We start from the raw sequence: 25,374 nt of genomic DNA, 5'->3' as shown, positions 1-25,374 counted from the left end.
GATAAATAAATGCCAATGTGGCAGTAAAAAAGAGAGTACAAATTAAAGTACATTTTTAGAGTACCACTGGTCCTCAGAATTTCTCCATGTGTTCATGAGAAACTGTAGGAATGAAAGACGTGCTTCATATCCATTTCCTTTGCTAGCCATACAGTGTCTCTGGGGCAATGATTCAAATCTGCTGTTGTAGCCGAAACAGCCACAGACAATATGTAAATAAAAGAATGCATCTGTGTTCCAATAAAACTTTATTTACAAAAATACACAGTGGGCTGGATTTGGTAGTTTGCCAAACCCTGTTCTAGAGTTTTAAATCTTTATTTAAGTTTCAAATGGAATTGTCCACATCCTATTTTGATACAAAGCAGCCAAACTCATCTGCGGTTCACAGTGTCACTGCTCACGGCCACCCCTCTCCCCTCACACAGCAAGCTTGTGCCATCTGGGCAGCATTCTGGGGAACAAAACACCTGCAGCGCCTTCAATTCGGTGATACGATTCTAAGTTTTAACAACAGGCTCCAAAATCTAAAATACCTCATTACTAAGTGATTAGTAAGTGATCACTTACTAATCACTACTTACTTAGTGAAGATCACTAAGTGATCTTCAAAATTCTGTATGTTCCATTTTGGTATCTCTAACACATGAGGAGGTGAGCAGGGGCAGCTGCCCCGCGTGAACCACTGCTGAACCCCGCCTGCTCCTTTCCACAAAAGTCTTGACCATGGGCAAATGCATTTTCCCTGCAATGGTCTAGAACCCATAGCACCATATCTCCCTTTCCCCAAACACACATTTCAAATAAGGGGTGGAGAGAAATGAACTACTTCAATAATCTGTCATACCTTGAGTGACTGTCTTTTTGTCACATAATTTTCTGAATGAAGTAACTTCTCATATTCACTGAAGAACTAAAAGACAAGAAAACACGTATCAGAGTTATTTTTTTAAAGACCAGTAGATAACATTAAAAAGCCTGAGTACAAACTTCTAACAGCACAAAGGCCAATCGCCGCGCAAGCTCAGCCCCTCCTGTCTGCTTCACACCCATCCTCAAGGTGATACCCACTGGTTACCTCCACGAAGAAGGCTCCTGGCCCCCTCCCAGCTCTAGCCAGGTGCGCATATAGGTTAAATCTGGTCCTCTTCTGTCCAAACTCCATATGCACACAACATAACTCCCTTTCCCCCCACTGTTTTCTCACTGTTGAGTCAGCTCTCATTTCCTGGTGTTAGATTAGAAAATTCCTATTTTTTACAACTCAACTAGTCCAAAGCACAAGCACAAAGAGAAAAGTTGCCTGTTCTTTCAAAGCAAGAAGAGAAAATAATTAAAAATAGAAGAGAGGAGAAAACCAGCACTTTTAAATAGGTAGGTGTCCCAAAGAAGGTAGGACTTGAGCTCAAACTTGAGTAATGGGAGAGAGTTCGTTCAGAAATGGGGAGAAGAGATACTCTTGGGGGATAAAAAGGGAAGAACACAGCATGAGCGAAGGGCCCCCTAACAAGAACAGTGTCCCTGGAATGGTAAGGAGCAGAAGCAGAGGAAAGCGGGGAGGTGGGAAATAGCAGTGAGGGGCACACAAGGGCTAGGGCCACACTGCCCAAAAGTCAGAAGAGAAGGCCAGTTAGCTCTTTAACTATGGACAGGTTTTAAAAGTTCCAAAATTTTGCAGTACCAGTATGACTCTGTTGGGTATCAGTGCTTTACTGAGACCTCTCCTTGGTTGTGGTGGGTGGTAGAGGATGCCTGCTTTGTAATTTGTCCATGCTAAAACTGTTTCTACCTTTGCTTTATGATGGGTTCTCACCAGCCATCCGTCTGTGGTTTAGAGCAGGGGTTGGCAAACTATAGCTCATGGGCTAAATCCAACCCACTGTCTGTTTTTATACAAGTTTTATTGGAATGCAGCCATGCTCGTTTGTGTATGGTAAATAAGTTCAGTTTATGAACTCTTTATGGCTGCTTTTGCAGTAGAACAGACAGGAGAGCTGACAGAGACTGCATGGCTATGAAGCCTCAAATATTTACTATCTGGGTGGCCCTTTAGAGAAAAGGTTTTCCAGCCCTTGGTTTAGAGCTAACCAGAACTGCCTATGCATTCATTCTTTTGCTTATCTCTAGGCAGAGGTGGGATGGCCATCTATTTAGTATGCAAGCAACTAAAACTTCTCTCTTCAGAGATGGCTGTTAACCCTACCTTCTCTCAAATGATCGTCAAGCCAATGATCAAACAGTTGGGTCTGCCTTTAATCAACAATGCAGAAACAGCAACACCTCAAGTTCTCGACAGAAAATGCAAGTTAAGATTTTCTGCCGCATAAGTTTTAGGGTAAGCTTGGTTGCAAGAAATTATTCTCAAGGAGAACTGCCTGGTTAGATTTTATCCCTGGGCCGGCAATACAGGACTAGGACAGACAGAGGACAGGCACTGTTTGGGCTCCTCAAACATTTGCTCTCTGTGAGCGCACTTCAGTTCAGCATTTTATTTACTGCAGAGGCACGCTCGGTGACTGCGTCCACTACATGACACTGTAATTCAATCCCCGTCTAAGAATGTCAATGGGAGAAATTTGTTCCAGGTCCCAGTGCTAGAAAAGGCTGTTTCTTTTGAACAAGCTTTACAGATACTGTGAGCTTTTCCTTGGTTTTGTTTCCCTCTATGCTTTAATTATTAGAAAGCTCAGAGTCAAGTGTACAGACTTTAAAGCGTGTGTTTTTGCACAGTAACTCCACCTCGGCTTAATTTAAATTGCCTGCATCTCCCCACTTTCCTTCTCCTCCTTGGATCTGACTGCACTGCATGCACATTTCTGTCAGCTGCCGCACATGAATTTGCTAAACTCCTGTTAACCAATGTCACCCATTAATAACATATAGGAAAATATTTTATCGCAAAATTAAAGTGACATCATTGCCGGTAGTAAATTTCTGGGAAATTAGTTTTTATCTTTGGTAGGTTTTAAATCAAGATACTCATATGTTTAATTAAGAAAAAACCTGGGAGACCATGTGGTAATAGAAATAATAATGCTAACGTTTATTAAATGCTTACTGTGTTCCAGGCACTGTGTCCTGCATTTGACACACACATTCTTATCTAATCCTCACAGCAACCCAGTAGTAAGAAGGTGCTATTATGAGTCTTCTTTTAGAGCTGAAGGTCCTAAAGGCACAGAGGGTGAATGAAGGCTGCTGCCCAAGAGTTGGAAGCGCACGGTGGAGCTGGGACTTGAAGCCAAACTCCACGCAGCCTGGTGCCAAAGCCCACGCTTCTAACTACTGTAAAAGGCACCAACAAAATGACTGTGCTTCCGATTTAAACCAACAAACGCACAGGAAAAAAAAAACACACCCACATCCCAATGTACACGGGCAGAAAAAAAAAAAAAATGACCAGCTATGTTTAAGCCATTGATGAGGCTATTTATGAGGGAATTACTATGTACTCAGCACTGTGTTATGATGTTACTGGGAGTGGGAGGGAAAGACGGGAAAAGGAACACAAGAGAATTAGAAAGCGTAGGTTTTGCCTCCAAGAATCTTCTAATTTAGTTCAATGGCACAGTGAACAATGAAGTATTAACAATACCTAGAATTTTAAAAATTCAAACAACTAGTGGAAGAATGAAAACCTAAGCCAAATCTTGAGGGAGAGAGAGAAATTTTAAGTGGATTGTTATTATCATAACTTCTCCAGGAGCACTTATGAGATCTTGGACAATGCCTACATTAAACTAGTACGGCATAAGGAAGTGCTCGTGGGAATCGTGGAGAGCAGAGCTGACACGTGGTGGGAGAGAACACATGACGCTACTGCTGTGGTGACCAAGGGCAACCAGGTTATCAGAGCACCCAGCACTATTCACAGACCTCTGCGGGTTCTACTACTAGCTCAATCTGGAGGGGGCCTTAAGGCTGGGCTAATCCAATGTCCTCATTTTACAAATAAGGACGGACTTCTGAGTCCCCCAGCGGGCCTTGGTCTTGGTCACAAGGAGTCAGCGGCAGAGCAAGGGCAGAACTGGCTGCTGCGTCCTCTAGGCTAGAGTTCTGCCCATCTACCCGCTGCTGTCCCTCTTTCTCTCTATTTGTAAGCAGCAGGAATGTGAGCAACGGAAAGTAAGGGGAAGATAAGAAGTCAGACAGTAATTTTCTTTTTATCTTAACTGTATATTATCATTCAGCAGCAAAGTGCTTTATTTTCCTCTTCTAAAGCGAAAAAAGATGCAAAGGGCAGTGTGTCGTCAAAAAGATAAAATTCTGTTTCTGACCACGTTAACGCTCTATACCTCGTTTTAGTAGAGAAATGATTACAGCACCAATTAAAAACATTGTATTTCCAAAATAAATACTTTGGTACAAAATCTAATTAAAATCTTTCATTTCTGGTAACAAAACTTACAATGTGCTATTTTAAAATAGTGTTTCATGTACTTACTCTATCATAATGTTGTTCCAAAAATTCTGCGCTGAGCAATTTATGTCTTGTAAGCAAATCCTAGAAAAAGAAAATACACTTTTTACAGTTGTTTGGCATTCACGTTCTTTTAGAAAAGAGAATCCTAAACATTCCACGCCATTTTACCTGATACAAACTGTTGTTAAAAATTACTATACTTAAAAACATTTGAGCATGAATTGTACTGAAAATGTTGATTCTATGTAAGAGCAAATAAAATCATTAATAATCAAATTGTGATTGTAATGATTATGAGTGTCACAGGTCTACAGCTCTTAGAAGGAAAAAATTAAAAAAAAATTATAAGGCAATGGAGATAAAAACTCAAAGAAAGGGAATCAAGAATTGAAATGAAATAAAAGTAAACGGTTGTGATAAAATGTCAAATAGTATACTGCTCCTGGTGGAGAAAGAAGACATTTCTTTTATTAGAAAAAGTACTGGAGGTTCCATCTTCTTCCTCCTAAATTCAGTTACATTCAGTTTCATATTGAATGCAATCTTTTTTCAGAGGTAGAATTTTTTTTAAAAGCCCCATCATATTATAAACATTAGCTCCTAAGTAAGCAGACTAATGATGCAAACATGTAGCACCAAAAGTTAGTATGACCTAGAGTCCAACTGTGCACCCCTATGAAATAGAGCTTATGCCTCACCCCATGAATTTCCCTGGAAACAACTCAAGGATCATTCATTCAGAAAACATCTACTATGTGCCAGATAAAGTTCTAGGTGCTGGGGCTACAAAGAAAAAAAAGATATGGTCCTTGCCTTCAAGGACATAGAAGTTAGCAATGAACTAGCCTTGGTCTCACCAGGTGGGAACAAGAATGGAAACATGTGACAGCAGGAACAGCCAATTCATCTTTGGTGAATTAATGAATTAAATTCCTTTAGAGCTGCCCACTGGAGAGGTCACTACCAATAATCCCCTTTCTCCAAACCAACTTTCCTTTAACTTGTTTTCTTTGCTGTTTATGTTTGACTTACCCAGGTTACAATGAACCAGTGTTTCCTGAAGTATGTTCTGAGAAATGCTCTAAGGAATGCTCCATGGTCAACGAATGAGGAAAGAGCTACAGCTCTGGTTCCCTCGTGGGGATCCATCAGGTTTCAAGAGATTTTGCAGGGAGCTCTTTTGCTGCCTGCTTGTTAGCACCCTTCCCTGAAAGGCCTCCTTTGCACAGGCTTTCCCCTGGCCTAGTTACTTCCAACCTTTGGACCTCGACTCAAACATCGCCTCCATGGGGAACCCTTCCTGACTGGTCACTGGCACTAAAGCATGGTCACAGTTATGACTTGACATCTGTGGGATTATTTTATTAATGTCTCTCTCATGATAGGCTGTGAAGTCTATAAATACAAGGGTCATGTCTATTTTTACTAACCTCTGAATCCCCAGCACCTATGCAGTACCCAGCACATAGTAAGAGCTTAATATTTAATAAATAAATGCATGAACCAACAGAATCAGGGAACATGTTTGGGAAAACAGCACATTAAGCAATCTTCAAAGTATGCTTTTAAGAAGGCTTCTAACTCCACCCCCAAAGACGTACAGGTGTTCAAACTGCTGGACGGGGTACGTGTCCTATGCCCATGGAAGGTCTACCCAATTTTTCCCAAATCCCCCTTGGGGGTTAAACAGGCAAAATTAGAAAACCTGGAGTTTGAGTACCTTCAAGAATCTGGAAAGAAATGCTATGAGGCTTCCCCATATGGGAAGGAGGCGATGGCAGGGCTAGAAGAATTCATATTATCTGTTGGTCCATGGGGTCAGACGTGAGGGAGACAGGAACATGAGCACTTTAAGGGAATGTATCAAGCATGCTTGTTAAAGAGTGTGTCCCGCCTCTAACACGCTACTGTGTGGTCTATGACGGTCTCTCCTGAGTTAGGAGCCTCAAGGGCAGGCGTTTGTCTGGACAGATCACTGCTGAACTGGGAATTCCCTGGCAGTCCAGTGGTTAGGACTCTGCACTTCCACTGCAGGGGGCCCTGGTCAGGGAACTAAGATCCCACAAGCCGTGCAGTGTGGCCAAAAAAAAAAAAAAGAGAGATCACTGCTGAACCTCAGGACCTAAAGACACGAGCAGGCACTCACGAGACTTGTGGAATGAACTGAATGAACAATGAAAAAGTGAATTTAAGGACTGCTGTGGCTAGATCCATGCAAGACCGAGGGTCACGTCTACTTTTTTGTGGCTGGGTCTTTCTGAAGGCCACTGTGAGGAAGTACAGAGCCGGGAGCCAGGGGCTCACCGCTCTGTCATGATACGACGAAAGAGAATGCCAAAGGAGGGGGTCTCAGAGACAACGGCTCTCCACTGGGGTTGGTTTCTTAGGAACAGGTAGGTAGAAAGTATTACTCTGAAAAGCAAAGACCCTAAATATGCTGCGCCAGAGTTTTTTTCTTTAGGTCTGAGTAAGGTGACTATTTACCTTGAAAGCTGTATCTCCAGCAGCAGCAAGGGGCTCACAGTTGGGCCACACACGACAAGGGGGAACTTCAAACATCTCCCCGTCAGAGATTCTACTTGTTATCATCTGGTTTAAAGAGACCAGGAAGCTCAGGAAACCACTGCCAATCTAGGAATCACATCTCCATGGCCTCGGGGTAGGAGAGACTGGAAAGGGGTGCTGAGGCTGGTAAAGCAGCCCTTCTCTAAGGAGAGTAAAACATTAGCAGGGAAGGAACAATTGCTGGGAGCCGGCACAGAGTAAAAAGGCTGATACTAAGCTGGGAAAAGAGGAAGCGGGGACTTGCGCAGAGCCTCTGTCTCCTGAGAGATGGGAAAAGACCTTACCCTTGGAACTAGAGCCGAGAGCTCTGGAGAGCTCAAACCAGGCTGGGGGACAGAAACCGACAGACCAGAAAACGAAGGCAAGTGGCCATGCAGCCAGCATCTGGTAAGCGACCTGCAGAGCGGACAGGGTGCACGCGGTCCCAGATCAGCAGAGCTGCTGGGCCAGCCAGCAGGGGGACAGAAAGAACATGATTTCTGACTTCCCAACCTATTAAATTCCAGTACAGCCAAGACCCTGGTATTACCTGGAGAAAGGTCAGGGATCACCTCCCAAGTCCAGCAGATTGAGCAGCCCACTTTTAGGGTGAAGCTGAATTAAATAAAAAGATTCCTAAAAGTTATGTGAGTTTGGGTCCCAAACATCATGTCACAAAGACAGCCCTGGAATCCCTGAAGAAATGCTGCTCACCGGGGGCTATTTTCACAGAGGCTTGGCAAGTCATGTGGCCCAATTTCGTACTTGATGACTGTCTATGTCCAAGGACAAGAGACTCAGTTCTTCCAACTGTTTGGTTCACCTTTGGAGCTCTGAAAGTTAGAAAGTTCCTCCTGTGCTAGAGTCAAAACCTATCCCCAGGTTATTTCCAGAAAACTGTCAGAGTCAACAGAACTAGGTTTAGTACATTTTCTCTAGGACCCACTTTAAATACAAGCGGTGCTCTCACGCAAGTCCCTACCGAGTCTCCTCTTCTTCAGGCTAAATACGTCCAGTTCCTTTAACCACTCCTCGAATGACAGGTTCTCAGTCCCCCTCACCATCTACTGTCTTCTGAAAGTCATCTATTTGTCTATGTGCCTCTTAAAGTGTAGCGCCTGGAATGGAACACATTTATGTGTTGTTACCTTATAAGCTTATAGTGGGGTGAGACCATCGACAGCTCCTTAGGTCACACGTTATGTGGTCACAGGTAGCTTAGGGGCAGGGCAGCAGCATCATACTGTTTAATTTTACTGGACGTACTCAGAATTTTGTTTACTCAGGGTGGGCTCTCTAGTCAGACTGCCTGGGTTCAAATTCTGGCTTCCCCATTTATGGTCTGACTTCCCCCAACATTTCTAGGCTTCAGTTTCCTGATCTGTAAAGGAGATAATAACAATATCTCCTTCATAGGGTTGAGTATGATATGACGTTACCTGTCTTTTAGTCATTATTACACTCTGTAACGATTATACCTAGCATTACCTATTATTATTATGCCTTACTCCCACATCTCATATTGACAGAGCTGAGTCCTCAGGAGCAAGACCTCAGTTCATCTGTATTTAACTTCGACCTGTTATCTTCTGGCCTCTCTGGATCTTTACGAGGCCTTATTTCAGGATCTCTGTTATCTGCCTTCTATCCCTTCATGGTATACATTTGTTATCACCCTTTAAGTCTTTAATAAAAATGTTCAGCTGTGCTGAGTAAAGACAAATCCACTAAAAATTTTGCTCCAGGAGGGTGGCAATCCATTTTCTGGCTCCTTATGGATATGGCGTTCAATTAATTATGAATTGCTACCCTGAAACCCCATCTAGCTCCTACCTTTTCATTGTTTCCATGAAAACAGACCTGTACAATTATTCAACATCTAATATATCCACATTGTCATAAAGGAATAATTCTAATAGCTACTGTTCACTGCACACATACTATCTGAAGACACAATAACCCTGACATACTAGTATTACCTACATTTTGACAGATGAAAAGACTGAGGTTAAACGAACAGCAGAGCTGGGAACTGAGTCCAGGCAGCCACGCCCTTAGCCCCCTGATCTACTGGCGTCTATGAGATTAGTATGACTGAACTTACTCTTAGTGAATCCATGCTGGCTGTGGGTACACGGTTTCCTTTCCAAAATGCTCAGAAATCATCTCTTTAGCAATACTTTCTAGTACCTTACACAGGTATAATATCGAGCTCCACCAGCCTCTCTGGGGAATCTACCTTCTTTTACTCTGGAAAATTGGAAATATATTTGTTGGCCTTCTGATGTCCCTCCCCATCTCCTTAATTTCTCAAAAAAAAAAAAAAATCACGAACAAATATTTGGCCACTGATTTACTATCTCAGAACCCCATTCATTCAAGCTATGAATCTTAGACATATTTCACGCAGGTAGTTTTAATTTCCTTTTAAGACTCAGCACCTGTTCCTTGGACTTTAAATCCAGGGTTATCGATAAGCTGCGTTTGTTTCAAAGTTTTTGTGTGTAGAGTGCACTTTCTGGGAAGGTAGCTCTGGTCATATTCTCGAAGGAGAGCACGAACCATCTATTCTTTTCTGCTATAAAAATGTTCTTTGCAAAGAAGACATTAGCAAACCAGAAGAGGAGCGGTCCTCCTTCCCTTCTTGTCAGCACCTCTGGTGTGAAGGTGAGACCAGAGCCGACCAGACTTTTTAAGGAGGGGTGGGGTGGTACCTTGATAGGTCTGTGCCTCTCCTATATTGTCTTAGTTTTGGGCTCTACTTAACTTTGCTTCTTGGAGAGCTCTCCATTCAGGAGGCTCTTTAATTAGCTCTGCCCCTTCTGTGTCATCAGGAGCATCTGAGATACAGAAGCCAAGCTCGCTCCTCACTGCTCTCTCTTCTAGAGCTCATCCTTAGAATCCTACATGGTTTTAAAGTTTCCCTTCTTCAGGTAGGGAATACCTGCCTGACTCTGCCCAATCCTTCCCTCTCTGGCTACCACGACCCGACAGGGTTGCTTTACCCGCAGTGATTCCATCACCACCGTTTTCTTCTTGGTGAGAATTTCATTCAAAGAAGCAATCCTAACTGAGATGGAATTATCAGCAAGGCCAATCAGGGACTCACATCTGTGGCACAGAGTTAGTCAGCACATCTCTCTCACCTCTGAGCCAACTGTGCCAGGAGCGTGTGACCTGTGTCCTCTTCTTGGTTAGGCGGTCTGGCTGCATTCTCCCACCCCACTGCCGCTCCTCTCCTCTGCCCTCACCCTCCTCCTCCCAGAGTGTCCCAGGCTCAGGCTTCTGGCTTTCTTCCCACCCAGGAGTATCCCTTCTTGACACATGGTGCTGCTACATCTCCCTTCATAACAGGTCTGCTACTTTTGAATGGGGCGTCCCCTTCCATCAATATATCCCAGGCCATGAGTCCCATCCCACCAAGTGCAGTGATACCTAAGATGTCATATTTACCACTCTATGGTATAATCTCAAATTCATTTCATTTTGCTTTGTACATTAACATATAAATATCTGAGGTCTTCTGACATCCTCTCTAATAGTCCCTAGGCACCTCTCACCTTATTCTCATTCAAAGTGAAAGCCTAATGGCCAGGTTCCCAGGCTTTCATCCCATTTTGAGGGTGTTCAATCGCCCTGAGGGACAAATTTTATTCAGAGACCAAGACATGTGCTCATTATCTCAATGGCTCTTTATACATAAAAGTGAACCTTCACAAAAACAGTGGCCACTTCTCACCGTTAACAGTGTTCATGGTTTCTGAGCACAGCAGTCTGCAGGTTAGTATATTAAATTCTGATTATATTAAAATTACAGTTCTAAATATTCACTTATGAGGTCAGACATTTTACATAAGGGAATATAACATATAAAGGCTTGCTCTCATTGTGAAAAACACTAATAAACATTACTGCTTTATCTACATACCTTAAACAGCACAGAACTTTGCAATTCAGAACAAAAATGTGCATGTTGTACAGTGGTATATCATCTGTGTATTTAATTTACACAAACACACAACAGGGAGACAAGGTAGGCGGGGGGGGGGGGGCGGGGGGAGGAGGAGCACTGGTGATTCTGCACCCCCCACCCCTTGTGTTTAATAAACAAGCTCTGACCTGAACAGGAGCTGGGAGACAGAAGTCCACTGTGCCCTTGGGCCTGTCCACAATAGGGAAATCTCTGTCCTGAGTGTGGTTCTAGTATACTGCAAATTAACAACGTCCCTGAACAGAAGCCAACTACTTTGTCTGATGCTGAATCAAAGAAACTGCTGCAGTATGTTCCAACACCGGAGAAAAATCTGATTTTCACATGTACTGCATATCTATATACCGTACTTGATGGGTAATTTAACAGAAAAGTGTACTTTTGACCGTACAGGACTTTTTGCCTTTTAGACAGACTTTAGAATCTAACTTTTCTACCCTTTTTAAGCTGTGACTCTACTGCGTATACCTGAGTCACAATACACATTTAAATATATCTTCTCTCTTCCCGCTAGAGGGCAGCCATGTATAGACTTGGAGGGTAGAGAAGGTTTAGGAAGAACAGCACACTTGTTAATCTCACTTGTATGTATATTTAGAATTCTATAGTTTTTATGTTACCTTGAATGTGGCAAATGCATCTGAAGCTATATCAAATGTTGACATTTCGACATATCTGAAGAAATCGTAAAACTGTTCTGACCACAAAATGATTTTTGCAAGTGGTTCATGTCTGATGCATTCTCTTAACATTATTCCACAATTTAGAGCTATTTCTGGAGACTCATACCTGCAAAAAGAAAAGACAAACATGACTGCTTTTTTTCCCCATCACTGTTCTTTTAAAAACTCTAACAGTTCCAATTTTTAGAACAGGAAGTTTCAGACATGTCCTAATTTAAGTGACAGAGCAGGTTACGAAATGCATCTCTCTCAGAGTAGAATATGTGCTCGGAGGGATTTAGTCTAGAGGGCACACACACATTAGTTGGTGGTGACTGCTTCAACCCAAAGAAAAATAACAGCCGTGAGAGCGATCATGAGAACAAAAGCTCATTACTTAAGCTAAAAGATTTGAAGAGACGCCTACAGGGTCACACTTCCAAATAGGGTTTAAGTTTTACATGTGGTGCTCTCATCAATTCAGAAAAACCAAAAGCTGAATCAAAAAACAATATGAAATAAGCAAAATAGTTTCCTAAAATTCATAGTATCTACACGGGTCTATCAAATATACAGCATTTATACTTCATTGTTTCAATTCAGTACTCAAAATAGTACTTTCAAGACCGCTGGCAGCAACACATAAATGCTACAAAGGATGTCACCAAGTGCCTAGTCAGGGATGGCCCGAGGGCTCTTGCAGTGGACACAGGGGACTCCACGGCATCCCTCATCAGCTTTCTGCACAGCCTTCCTCTACACCCATCTCAATGTCTCTCGTCTCTTCCTTCCCCGTGATCAGAAAGAGAACCTTGTTTTCCTCTCAGCCCAGCAGACTCTTCCGTTCTGATGTACATCAAACCTCTCGGACTGGACTCTGCCATTCTGCTCAAACACATCACTCTGTTCCTCCACCTCCTTTCAAGCTGCACACACAGGCTTAATCTCCTTCCCCACTCAGTGCCTCTAGTTTCCTGCCATCGAATCCATTTCCTAACGTTTTACTAGTAAAGGCCTCCGCTTCGCTAAAACAAATGGTCTTTTCTCATAAAAGAATTCTCATTCTGCTATTTAATTTCCTGACAATGCAGATCTTTGCATCTCTCTCTTTAAAAAAAGAAAAATTCTCCCAGCTCTCCTTTCTACCTCCTCTGTTTCTGTTTCTTGCCTGGCTGAGGTCTTTCCTCTGTTGCCTCTGGCCTGCTAGTGAACGCTCCTACGATCTCACGGTTCCCTCCATGACTCCTAAATTGCCCCAGCTCAGATCTACCCTGGGCTGTAGTTAGGCATTTTCTGTTGCTTCTGGACAACTTCAGTTAAAGGCCTACCATAAACTCTACAAGTCTAATATGGCATCACTATTTTGCTTCAGATATCTGGGTCTAAAACAGGTTTAACAGAACTTTCTTTGATAATGGAATACCTGGGTCTAAAACAGGTTTAACAGAACTTTCTTTGATAATGGAAATGTTCTATAACTATGCTGTCTACTGAGGACTTGAAATCTGGCTAGTATGACTGAGGGACTGAATTTTAAATGTCATTTAATTTAAATTAATTTAAAATTAAATAATTACGTGTTGTTAGTAGGTACAGTATTGAACAGCACAGTTCTAAACCTTCCCCTCTTTACCTACTCCCAACCTTCCCATCCTCAATGCCACCACTCCTTTTAAATACTTCTTTGCAATATCTCAGTTTCATTTTCTTTTATCCATTCCCAGTGCTGCATGAAGTCACACCTAGTCAGTCAAGTGACCCCTAACCAGCACCTTTGTTCAAGCTCTGTCTTAACAAATCTATCCGACGACTAGTGTATCAATAGCCTTTCCAGCTTAGGAGCTTAAAATGACTTCTTCTTGCTAATCAAATAGACGAACGTCTGGGCTTTGATGTCCAGGCTTCCCCACATCATCGCTACTCCTCTGGTACAACTCCTCTCCCACTATGCCATAAAACATTCCGACTATCTCCTTCCTGTTGTCAATCACTGTGTTCATTCCTGCCCTTGTACTCACTCTTTTTTCTGCCTATGCATATTTGAAACTATCTGGAACCTCAATCCTAAGTTCATCTCTGTTACCAACTCTTGCCTTATTGACCAAACCCACATTTTATCCCCTGAAATCCACTAGTAGTGTTATCTAGTAGTATTATCCTTCTGTTGTACATATGTTCATCACAGATCCTCAACAAGATCAAAACCACATTCCTTTGTATCACTTATGGCATGGCAGCTAGAATGCTTACTGGCTCTTAGGTGATTAAAATGTCTGTTCACAACATGGCTGATCATACAATTCATCTGTGCTGATCTGTAACAGGCAGGAGACTAGAAAGACAAGGGTAAGACACTTCGGTACAACAAGTTGGGCAGGTTTTGATGGCAGTTTGTCAAGCTTGTCTTAAATGATTAAACGTAAACCAGTGAGTACAAGGTAAACAGTTACGCTGTACAACCTGTTAGCACATTAACATTTAAATCGCCAGTGGAAAAACGACTGCTCCAGATTTAGACTAACACTAGCAACAGGATTATTTTCAAATGCACACTAATATTGTTAGCATAACTCCCCCAAATGTCTAACATCAAAGTGTCAATACTTATAGCCTGAGTGGATAATCACATTGCGTTAAAGTAGTCCAAACTAATTAATCAACAAAAGCAGAAAAATCTTTTTATTTTTTATTTTTTTGGCCGCGCTGCATGGCTTGCAGCATCTTAGTTCCCCAACCAGGGATTGAACCTGGGCCCTGGGCAGTGAAAGCGCCGAGTCCTAACTACTGGATTGTCAGGGAATTCCCAAAAAGCAGAAACATCTTAAACAGGTAGTTTCAACAGGGCCCGTGGAAGAAATGGCTGTTTCCGGGTCTGAGGCAGGATCTGTACAAAATGAGCAAGGGACATCTTGTGCCAGACAGCAAGGAAGCCATCAAAGACGAATGGGGTCTTGCCAAAAGGACATAGGAGCCAATTTGAAGGAGCTCCCAATAGCCCAAGATGGGGCAATTTGGACATAAAAATTTGGTCATAATGACTGCAACGGATTGAGACACATCAAATATATTTTAAAACCTCCTAAAACTTGAGGTCATAATGGTGCTTAAGACAATAACATACTCATTGCTCATCTAAGGAAGTGGCTAGGGCACCAATCGATTATACTAAAAAATGATACGGTGGAAAAAAATCAAGCATCTATTCTGTCTTTCCTATAGAAGTCACTGCTGAAGAACGAAACACATTTAATATACAGAGAAGGAATAACAGAATTAGGAAATCACCATTTTGAACCTAGACAATGATCCTCAATGGATACTAAAACCATTAGGTGAAGGGTTGATGGAGAACTTTGTGATGGACAGACTGACAACACCTACATCCACTGATCAATCTAAATATCACCAGAAGTAGGACAACCTGCGTTGCCCAATAGGAAGCAATCCCATCACAATCCCATTCATGAAGAATTCCTGCCCCCTCAAAAACTGAAGCTGAATCTAATCAAACTAACTTGAAAGAATAGAGGATAGAGGAACATGGTTACAGGTGAAACCACAGGATGCAAATCCCAAATATGTGGTTTTCCTGCAAAACAAATGACCCAGTTGCTTCAACAAATAAATGGTGTTAAAAGAAGGGGGCAGGAACTATTATAGATTAACAGAGAGTTAAGAGTCATATCAACCAAATTCAGTTTGCGGACCTTGCTTGAAAACTGATTTAAACAAAATGAAAAATGACATTTTTGGTGAAAATCAAGGAAATCTGAACACTGAATGGGCATTAGATAATATTAGGTTTTTTAAATGATATTATGGTTATGTTAAAGAATCCTTTATTATGTACTAGGGATGCATACTGAAGTGATGTTATGTTTGAGGAGGAAAAACAGGAGGCAAGGAATAGATGAAACAAGAATGTTAATAAATGTTAGTAATTGCTGAAGCCTGGTGACAGGTAGGAAAGGGGTTGTAAGGGGTGCGGGGAGGGCTTCTGTGGGATCCCAACACCAGTGGCTTCTCCTCGCCTCCCTAAGCTGAGGTTTCTGCTCTGGCCAGCTCAGTTGAGAGCTTGAAACCTTTCTTTAAATATTACCTCAAAAGTCTTACTTTACATGACATTAAACAATGTTCATATCATACCCCTGGCCATTCTAAAGTGAAAACACAGGCAGAGTTAACTAATCCATAGATTTTAATAACCGCTGCTTTCTATGGAAAAAGGAAGATTGGCTTTAAAAATACACAAAGGCGTCTGGCAGCTGCTCTAAGAACACTAAAATTTCAGACTACTCACTACATGTTCATACACGCAGCTCTGGATTGATACAACAAAAAATCAGATGCCAAAAATTCCGTATGGCAACATCTGAAGAAGCAACATAGATAGTTAGAACTAGAAAGAAGGAAATAGAATGCTGGCATCCAACACATGCACTGACTCATGCTTTGTCTAAACGAGTTTGAACTTGGGGGAAGTGTTAAACCACAGAGATATGAATCAGAGTGAGGCAAGCTATAAAGCTGGGGTAGGAGAGCAAGCTGATTCACACCACCAGTCATGCCAATAAAACAGTTGCCCGCCAATTTAACAGAACACCACCAGTGCACACGTACCCAGAGCTGGCAAACAACTCTGGTGTGAAACAACAGGAGGTTACCTTGCCAATCAGTGATGAGGGAGAAGAGGATTTTTTTTTTTTTTTTAACTTTTAGTTTTAAGGCTTTTTTGGTTTTTGCTTGATTTTTTTTTTTTTTTTTGAAACTGACAGGCTACCCAAGGATAAATGCCTGCTTAGTCCAACAGTAATTCCAGGAAGATGCACTGTGAATTACCAAATTAAGTGGGTTAGTGAGTAGACAGACACAGGTGAAAAGCAAAGGGAAGTACGTCATAAACATGTACTTTGTTGACTGCTGACTGAACAAGGTTAAGCTACATAGCATCCAAGCTCCACTTCCTGGGAAGCCTTTACTGCAGTACAGTGTGCATGTACGTCCAAAGAAGATGTCCTTAAATACATGATTTAGCTGATATGTCAACAATTAAGGTTTTTACATCTTAGAGAACAGACAAAAGAACACAGAGGACTTATTTTTTTTCTTCAGTCATGTATGGTTTGAGAATTTAAAGGCTCACAATTCACCTAACTTTAAAATCCCATGGGCATTTTCAAATTCAGTTTAGCTCACAGGTTAAACTTTAAGGAGGGAAATGTGTTCCAGAACTACGGGAAAATGAGCTGATGAAACTACAGAGGAAACGCTTTCTGACATTCACCATCCTGTTTTTGCCCAAGACCATCTTTCTTTCTTATTTTTCAAGTCAAAAATATAAATCTTATTACATTATTATACTTTATACATACCCTTTCAATAACATGAACAAAATATTCTGTTGGGTGCAGATGTATTCAACAGTAGGAGTTCTTGTACCAATTTGTCTTCTGAGAATATTGTTGAAAATCTGAGCCACGTCTTTCTTGCCCTATTAAGGAAGACAAAAATATCAAAATGCCTGACTAAATGCCAAAATGCCCTAAATAAACTCAAATCTAGGTACTGTATATTTATAATTAGGACTGAATATCTGACTTTAAAATGGTCACAGACATTAAATTTTCTTATTTTATTTCTTCCTTCGTAATTTCAAATTCTAAGTTTTAATAGTGAATTTTTTTTTTTAAGATTTTTTTGATGTGGACCATTTTTTTAAAGTCTTTATTGAATTTGTTACAATATTGCTTCTGTTTTATGTTTTGTTTCTTTGGCCTCGAGGCATGTGGGATCTTAGCTCCCCGACCAGGGGTCGAACCCGCACCCTCTGCATTAGAAGGTGAAGTCATAACCACTGGACCACCAGGGAAGTCCCTAAGTTTTAATAGTAAAGTATTTTTGACATGAATAATGTGTTGACAAAGTGAAATCTTACTATATGTAATTTCAATGATTTCTAACTCTCAGAATCATGCTGACTCAGATATGAAAAACAAAACCTTGCTATATGCTTACATTATTCAGGGATCTGATTCCCATCCAAGCAGCTTCAAATAGGATGCTTGTATTGTAAACAATACATATAGCTTCCTTTTATAGTGATGGAAGGAGAAACTGTACTGTTAGTGTAATAAAAATGAAAGAATTCTGTAAGAAGTTGAGCTTTAATGGCAAGTAGACATACCCTCCTATTAAAGGTGTACTTGGGAAAAACTTTATATATAGATAATTAAGGTACTAAGTATCACATGATGCAATAGTTCAGAGATCAGAGTTACACCACTGTACTTCACTAAACAAAACAGGTAGATGTTAACACAATACAGTGAAACTTATAATCAGAAAGCTGCACAAGAAAGTAACAAATGGAGAAGTAGACCCCAAGAGATGTTTCAGAACTGCCACTTTATAAGGCTGACAAGTCTGCAGGAGAGTGAGTGAAACGCTAGCTTTCCAGCACTAGAGATCACCCTGGGGCCTGTGCTAGGTCAGGAGTAGTAATGGCAATCTCGAAGAACCAGTCTCAAGGGCACACATTTCTTTTAAATTAAATTTATGTCTTTAAAGTCCCAAATGAATATTAAATTCAGGGTCCAGGTTGGGGAGTGGGGTGGGTAGACGAAGGAGAAGGAGCTGGATGGTCCAGTGCACTCCCACCTTTGCAGTGGAGATAAAAATCGTTGTTGCTGGAATTTGACACTCTATTAAAGACACATGAAACCAGCTATATAAATGGAAATATCATAGTTCTGTCTGTTCTAAAAGATAGACATAAATTTTTATTCTCTTTTATTATCTATTGATAATACATTCAAGTAACCTATGAACCACATCCTCCCCACCCTTCTCTAAAACTGAATCTGGCTACAGGTGTCTGTCATTTTCTCCCCTGGTTTTCCAAGTACCTGAATAGACATACAATCCCTCAGGATGATAAACACTGGGGCTTAAACAAAGCACAGCCATAACAAAGAGTCAACGAGGAGACTGCTCATGACCACGCCAGAGCCCCTCATTACACACTTCTCAGACTAGTTTATTCCGACTGGTATCAAGGACCATTTTTCTCACTAATAAATGCACTAAATATCCAACATGGGATGATCTGGCTGTATAAGCCTGGGCACCAATCTCAAACGCCTACCAGGGACGAGCAGGAAATGCAAATGAGCGCAGCAGGCTGAGGGAGAAAAAACAAGCTGTGCCGTCTGTGGCTCACCCAAGTGTGGATGCCAACGTCACGGGCTGAGGGGTCACACAAGACTACAAGGCCCAATGTTACCAAATTTTTCAAGGGAAGCCAGAAATTCAAAATTGTGTATAAAATCTCCTGCTGTTTTAATGTTATCCTCATTTAAATATTTAAAAGCAGTGCCAAGCAAACAAAACACATATAATCTCTGCTGTAATGAGTTCTCAGCAGGTTAAAAACAAACAAACAAACAAAAAAACCTAGATGTTCTCTATGATCTCATCTACCTCAAAAATTCTAACACTCTATGGTCTTCTTTAGATTGTTTATTCCTTGAGAGCCAAGAACCAGTGAATTATGTAAACCAGCAGCTGTTTATTAAATACAGCCTAAATGAAAGGGCATAACAAATACCTAAAAAACTTCGTATACGATGTAGTGAAAGAGGGGGAAAAAAACCTGGCCTAAGTCCGAGATACCCTTGAGTTTCTGCGTTGGCCCCGCTCATTAGGCAGGCAGCCCGGGTATGCTTACAGGTCAGTACCCCTGAGCCAAGAGCCCAACAGGAATCTTAAAATGTTTCAGAGGAGAGAACATACGGAAAAGGACTACGAACAGTTAGTGTTTTTGAAAAATAAAAAACTGATTTCTTACCTCAAAGTCAATGAGCTGTAAATCAGCTACTAGGGTGCTAAGGAGCCCACTATTATACAGTTCTTGAGCGAGTTGTGCCACCGCTTCTGTCTGTGGCTCTTTTTCATTTGTGCCATACAGAATTTCTTTCATGGCAACCAGATTTTTGGAAACTTCTTCTGTAGCCTGATTTTGGGGGAGAGGAGAAAATTCATTTTCACAAATATATATAACATACCTACACTTGCTAAATACCTTCTCTATATATTACATACCCCCAGACCCTTGTACAAGACACACAGGTGGGCAAGCCCCATCCTGGCCCTCAGGAGTCAAAAACTGCATGTGTGCGCACATGTGGGGACTGACATATGTGCTCGACAGGGAAGGCCAGCAGATTCACAACCTGTATACTTGAACGCTGAAAACAATGTTGTTGTAGTAGAAACAGAACAGGGAGAAAAAGTTCAGTTCTGCTCAAATGGGAGGGAAACAACATGGAGGAGGCACCTGAGCTGACCATGAGAATGGAGAGACACTGACAACCAAGAACTGGCTGGGGAGAAGGAGACTGAGGGGAACGAATGCCATGAACCGGGGATGAGGGAGAGGAAGCAGCACAGGGCCTGTCAGAGAAAAGGTGTGGAGGGAATAAGGGAGTGACAGAAGAAATGAAGCTGAAAGAGGCTTTGAATGCAAAGCTAAAATATTAGCAATAAATAACAAGTCACTAAAAAGCTTCCACTTCTGGCAAGATGAAAAACAAGGGTCAGATTTACCTTCCCCCATGAAAAAGACCAAAAATTGGAGGAAAATATTTGAAACAATGAATTTTAAACACTGAACTTCAGGCAGCACAGGAGAGTGATTCCTGAGAGAAGGGAAACAGACGAAGCGAACCTCACAATTGCCCTAGCTCACTGCCTGCCCGGAGAAAATTTCCAGGCCACATCACAGGGAGAGGGAAGCCAGGCAGAACAGGCAATCTCCACGTGAGGAGACAGAGCTGGCAATCTATGGAGGCCAAGGAGACTTGGTACTTTTGCAGGGCAAAGTACCAGGGAGGAGACAGCTACACTGAAGAGAGTGTTAGAGACCTGCCAAGACTCGCTTGCTACTCTATCTGAGTACTGGTAAGCACGCGCATGTGAGGAAAGTACCCAAGGCCAGGGAACAGAGCCATGGAGCTCACGTAAGGCTCCCATCAACCTGACGGAAAACCTCATATTCACAGGCATAAAGCAGAGCTCTCAAAGGGTTTTGTCTCTGCTGTTATAAAAAATTAGCCCTGGACTAAACTCTGCTCTCCAAAAAGCTTAAAAGCAAGCCTGGAAAGAATCAAAACTGGAAAACACAACCAATAATGAGGAGGAAAAACAGTCAACAGTAACAGCCCTGCAAAGTGACACAGATGGTAGAAATCAAACAAGGACATTAAAAGTTACTATAACTATAGTCAGTACGTTCAGGGAAAAAACGAGCACGTTAAGTAAAGGTATGGAAGACATAAAAAAACCCCACCAAAATCAAACACTTAAAAATAAAAACTAAAATTTCTGAGATAAAAATTACACTGGATGGGATTAATAGCAGAGCAGACAATGCAGAAGAAATGGTTAGTAACTATGAAGACAGAGCAATAAAAGCTATTCAAAATGAAACACAAAGAAAGGGAGAAAAAAGCACAGCAGTGAGCTACAGGATGACTGTAAGCAGTCTAATACATGTGTAACTGCAGTCCCCAAAGGAGGGGGAAGGACAGACAAAATATGTGAAGACATAATGGCTAAAAAATTTCCAAATTTGATGAAAACTATAATCCTATGGAGCCAAGAAGTTCAAAAAAATCCTAAGCACAAGAAACAGGAAGAAAACTACGCCAAGGCATAGAATAATCAAATTGCTTAAACTCAGTGAAGAGAAAATCCTAAAAAGCAACCAGAGGGGGGAAAAACATTACAGACAAAGAATCAAAAAATAACAGACTTCTTGACAGAAATGATGCAAGTCAAAAGACAGTGGAGGAACATCGTTAAAATTCTGGGGAAAAGACAAAACTACTGTCACTGTAGAATTCTATACCTAGTAAAAATATTATACAAAAATGAAGGTGAAATAAGAATTTTTAAGACACAGAAAAGCTGGAAGATTTTGTCACCAGCAGACCTGCACTATAGGAAATGTTTAAGGAAGTCCTACAGGTAGAAGGAGATTCAAGATGAAAATCTGTGTATACAGAAAAGAATGAAGAGCACTGGAGACAGAAATGTGGATAAATTGAAAAGATCTTTCCATTATTAAAAAAAAGTCTCTAAAAGACAACTGGCTGTTTAAAGCATAAGTAACTGTATTTTGGGGTCGTGCCATATGTAGAACAAGAATATGTGGCAACAATAGCTCCAAGGGGGGGCAGTGTTAAGGTTTTTATACATGAAGCAGTATAATATTTCTTGAAGACAAACCACAAGTTAAAAGGCATGCACTGTAAGTCCTAAAAGAACCACTAAAAAAACCAAAACAGTTACAGCTAATACGCCAACAAAGTAGAATACTAAAGATATGTGAAAAACATAAAGGCTATAAAAAGCTAAATAAACTGAAATATTTATGAGCAGAAATTACTTCAGGGAGATTACTTAGCACAGATTCAGAGGACATCAGCCTTTAATGGTACCTAAAGAATCATCTAGGTCCATGGTATTCCCTTCTACAACCTTCTAAATCTTCTTACCAAATAATCACATTGCTTCACCTTAAATATTTCCAGTGTCCAGTAATGCAGGATTAGCAGACTTTAGAATCAGACAGCTGTTAGAAAATTTCATAGTGAAACAAACATTGCCTCACTATAGTGTCTGTTGGTCCTGGGTCTGCACTGCAGATAAGGCAGTATCTTAACTTCTCTTCCACATAAAGGCTCCTCATTGAAAACAGCTTGCCTGTCTTCCCTAAATAGTCTTCTCCAGAAAAACCTCCTCTCAGCTACTTTAACTATCCTCCTGAGAAAGACAGGATTAATGTTTCAACTCTATCCAGATGGAATGATGCACAAGACACCGGACCACCATTTCCCTGCAAATGTTGCAAATTTAATGTAGCTCAGGGCTACCTTTAAGAATTTTTGCAATTATATCACATAATTCATTCAAAGCCAGATCTTCGGAATTAAACACTGCAATGATGGCTTTAACTCTTCTCACTATTTAATTTAATCTCATTAACAGCCCATCATTCAACACTGTGGAGGTATTTCTGAATTCTGAAGGACATCCAAAATGCCAGCTATTGCACCCATATTTGTATCATTTGAAATCTGATAGGTAGGTATGCCTCCCATGGCCTCAGTCATTAACCAAAATGCCGAAAAGGAAGTAACTGAATGGAGCCTAACATTATGCCTTTGAATCATCATGCTCTTTTCAGTAACAATGTATAAATAATCTTTGGGCATGGCTGCTCAGCCACTTACATATACACTTATTTCCAAATGATATTCAAAAGGCTTTCTGTTAAATACTTTGATAAAATAAGAATATACTATTTCCTCCACATTTCCTGAATATAAGGAAATGAAATAAAGTTAATTTGGTACGACCGTTTTACTTAAGTCTATGCTGATTTCTACTGACTACTGCTTTCTTTTCTAAATGCTTACAAAGTATCTTCCTAATAATCCCATTATGAAACCTTATTCAGTATCAATGTAAGCAGAATCTTTACCTCTTTGAGTCTGCTGTTACTACCCTATTCTGTTAATGTCTTAGATTTCTGACAGCAGTTTGTTGTCATCCCATATATAAATTTTGAGTACCCCAGAATGTACTTTTTCTGGGCCAGGAGATAAAAATCATTTATCAACAGTAAATGTTCTCTTATAGTCTAATTACACGTGTTGCCTTTTCAATTTCATTTTATTAATCTCTATTCTTAAGATGATTCTCTTTGACTAGGAAGAATCTGACATTTAGTAGGTTTTCTGAGTATATTATCTCTGCTGAATTTATTCAGTGACCCTATGTCATAGACCTTAACCCCCTCTGCTTCTCTGACTAGATCAAAGTTTTGAGGCTCTTAATAACCCTTCATGTGTCTCAGTTTATACTCTGCTTTGAAATCGTGATATGATTTTTTTTTTTTTTTAACTTTTGGGTTTATTTTTATTTATTTATTTATTTACGGCTGTGTTGGGTCTTTGCTTCTGTGCGAGGGCTTTCTTTAGTTGTGGCAAGCGGGGGCCACTCTTCATCGCGGTGCGCGGGCCTCTCCTCTCTTGTTGCGGAGCACAGGCTCCAGACGCACAGGCTCAGTAACTGTGGCTCACGGGCCTAGTTGCTCCGCGGCATGTGGGATCTTCCCAGACCAGGGCTCGAACCCGTGTCCCCTGCATTAGCAGGCAGATTCTCAACCACTGTGCCACCAGGGAAGCCCCCGTGATATGATTTTAAATCTGAGATCAGAGCATACTCTATGCTTTCTGATAGCAAAGGATGAAGAAGAAGTGCTCACTATGAACAAAAGATGAAGACCAAAATGTTCACTATGTTGGGGGGAAGGGGAGTGATAGCTAGAGTATGGGGTTTCTTTTTGAGGAGATGGAATTTTAAAAATTGACTGTGGTTGTTTATGGTTGCACATTATTGGTGAATAAACTACGAACTACTGAACTGTACATTTTAGATGGGTGAACTATATGATATGCGAGCTGTAGCTCAGAAAAGCTGTTTTTAAAAAATGGAGGAGAGAAGCAAGGAAATAGAAAGCTACTTATGGTGCTTCTAAGATGAAAGGCACCCTGGATTCACACATAAAGCCCTCTTCTTCCCTTTCAGCAGATGACACTGTCACCTACATGATAAGTGGGGAGGAAAACACCATCGAATTCTCTCCTCTGCTAACCATTATACTCACCTACCTATATTAACCCTCCTTGCTTCTGGATTCCACTCATCTCCTGCCTTCTCAGGATCTCATTCTGTCTGTTATCTTATCCCCTCATATAGTCGACTCCCCTCTTACTTGATTCCCCCAAACTCAGTTTTAAATATGATCTATTAGATTCCCACTAACAAAACTAAACAAGCTCTCCTCTGACTCCATAACCCCCTCCCAGCTACTGCCCGCCCGTAGTTAAACCTCTCAGAGCACCTCCCTGTGTCTGCTACAGTTCACATCTCTGTCCTATTCACTCTTCAGCCCAATCCCGTGAGGCTTCTACAGCTAGCACTTTATAGCTTTTAGACAGTCACCAATGACCTGCCTGCCATTAAAGACAATTTCTAGTCTTCATCACACGTGCGCTCTTGGCAGCATTTGAAGTTGATTACACTCTGCTTTTAAAACCTCTCCTCCCTGTCCTCTGTGACTTACCAACACCCTATTTTTTTTCTTCCTGTCTCCCTGGTTGCTCCTTCTGTCTCCTTTTTGGCTCATCCTCCTTGAGTGGGCCATTTAAATACTGGGAATTCCTCCAGGCAGAGTACAGGGCCCTCTTCTTCTCATTCTATCATTTCTCCCTAGGTGACCTCATCCACACCCACAACTTTAATTAACACCTAAATGCAGATGCCTCACAGATTCCTATCTCTAATCCAGTTCTCAGACTAGTATATTAAGCAGCCTGCTAGAAGTGTCTCTACTTGGATGTCTCAAGGTACCTCAAACCTAATGCATCTAGAACAGAACTCATGCTCTCGCCCCAAAGCCTATGTTCTTCCCTTGTTCCCTATTTCTGGGAATGAGATGCCACTATTGATGCTCTTATGTCAGAAACTTAGGATTCATCCTCGACTCTTCCCTCTTCCTCACCCTGCCCCGATATCTAATTCATCACCAAGTCTCCAAAATCCATCCATTTATATACTCTACCATCACCACCCAAGTCCCCATAACTCTTCTCTGGACTACTAAGGAGCCTACTGACTGGTTTCCT

The 25,374-nt window shown here is 41.2% G+C and overlaps 1 protein-coding gene across 1 annotated transcript in view; it reads right to left on the bottom strand.

Moving 5' to 3' along the window:
- Window positions 1-25,374, bottom strand: part of CAB39 (calcium binding protein 39) — an 87,855-nt gene that overhangs the window by 5,125 nt on the left and 57,356 nt on the right. Inside the window, exons 3-7 of the mRNA XM_061188346.1 lie at window positions 19,467-19,631; window positions 16,993-17,111; window positions 11,579-11,747; window positions 4,445-4,504; window positions 848-913 (exon numbers count right to left, since the gene is read on the bottom strand). Of these exons, the coding sequence (XP_061044329.1) occupies window positions 848-913; window positions 4,445-4,504; window positions 11,579-11,747; window positions 16,993-17,111; window positions 19,467-19,631 (579 nt within the window). The remainder of the gene's footprint in view (window positions 1-847; window positions 914-4,444; window positions 4,505-11,578; window positions 11,748-16,992; window positions 17,112-19,466; window positions 19,632-25,374) is intronic.

The sequence above is a fragment of the Eubalaena glacialis genome, chromosome 1 (assembly GCF_028564815.1).
Source record: "Eubalaena glacialis isolate mEubGla1 chromosome 1, mEubGla1.1.hap2.+ XY, whole genome shotgun sequence".
NCBI classification, from domain to species: Eukaryota; Metazoa; Chordata; class Mammalia; order Artiodactyla; family Balaenidae; genus Eubalaena; species Eubalaena glacialis.
This window is presented reverse-complemented; position numbering and strand designations above follow the sequence as displayed.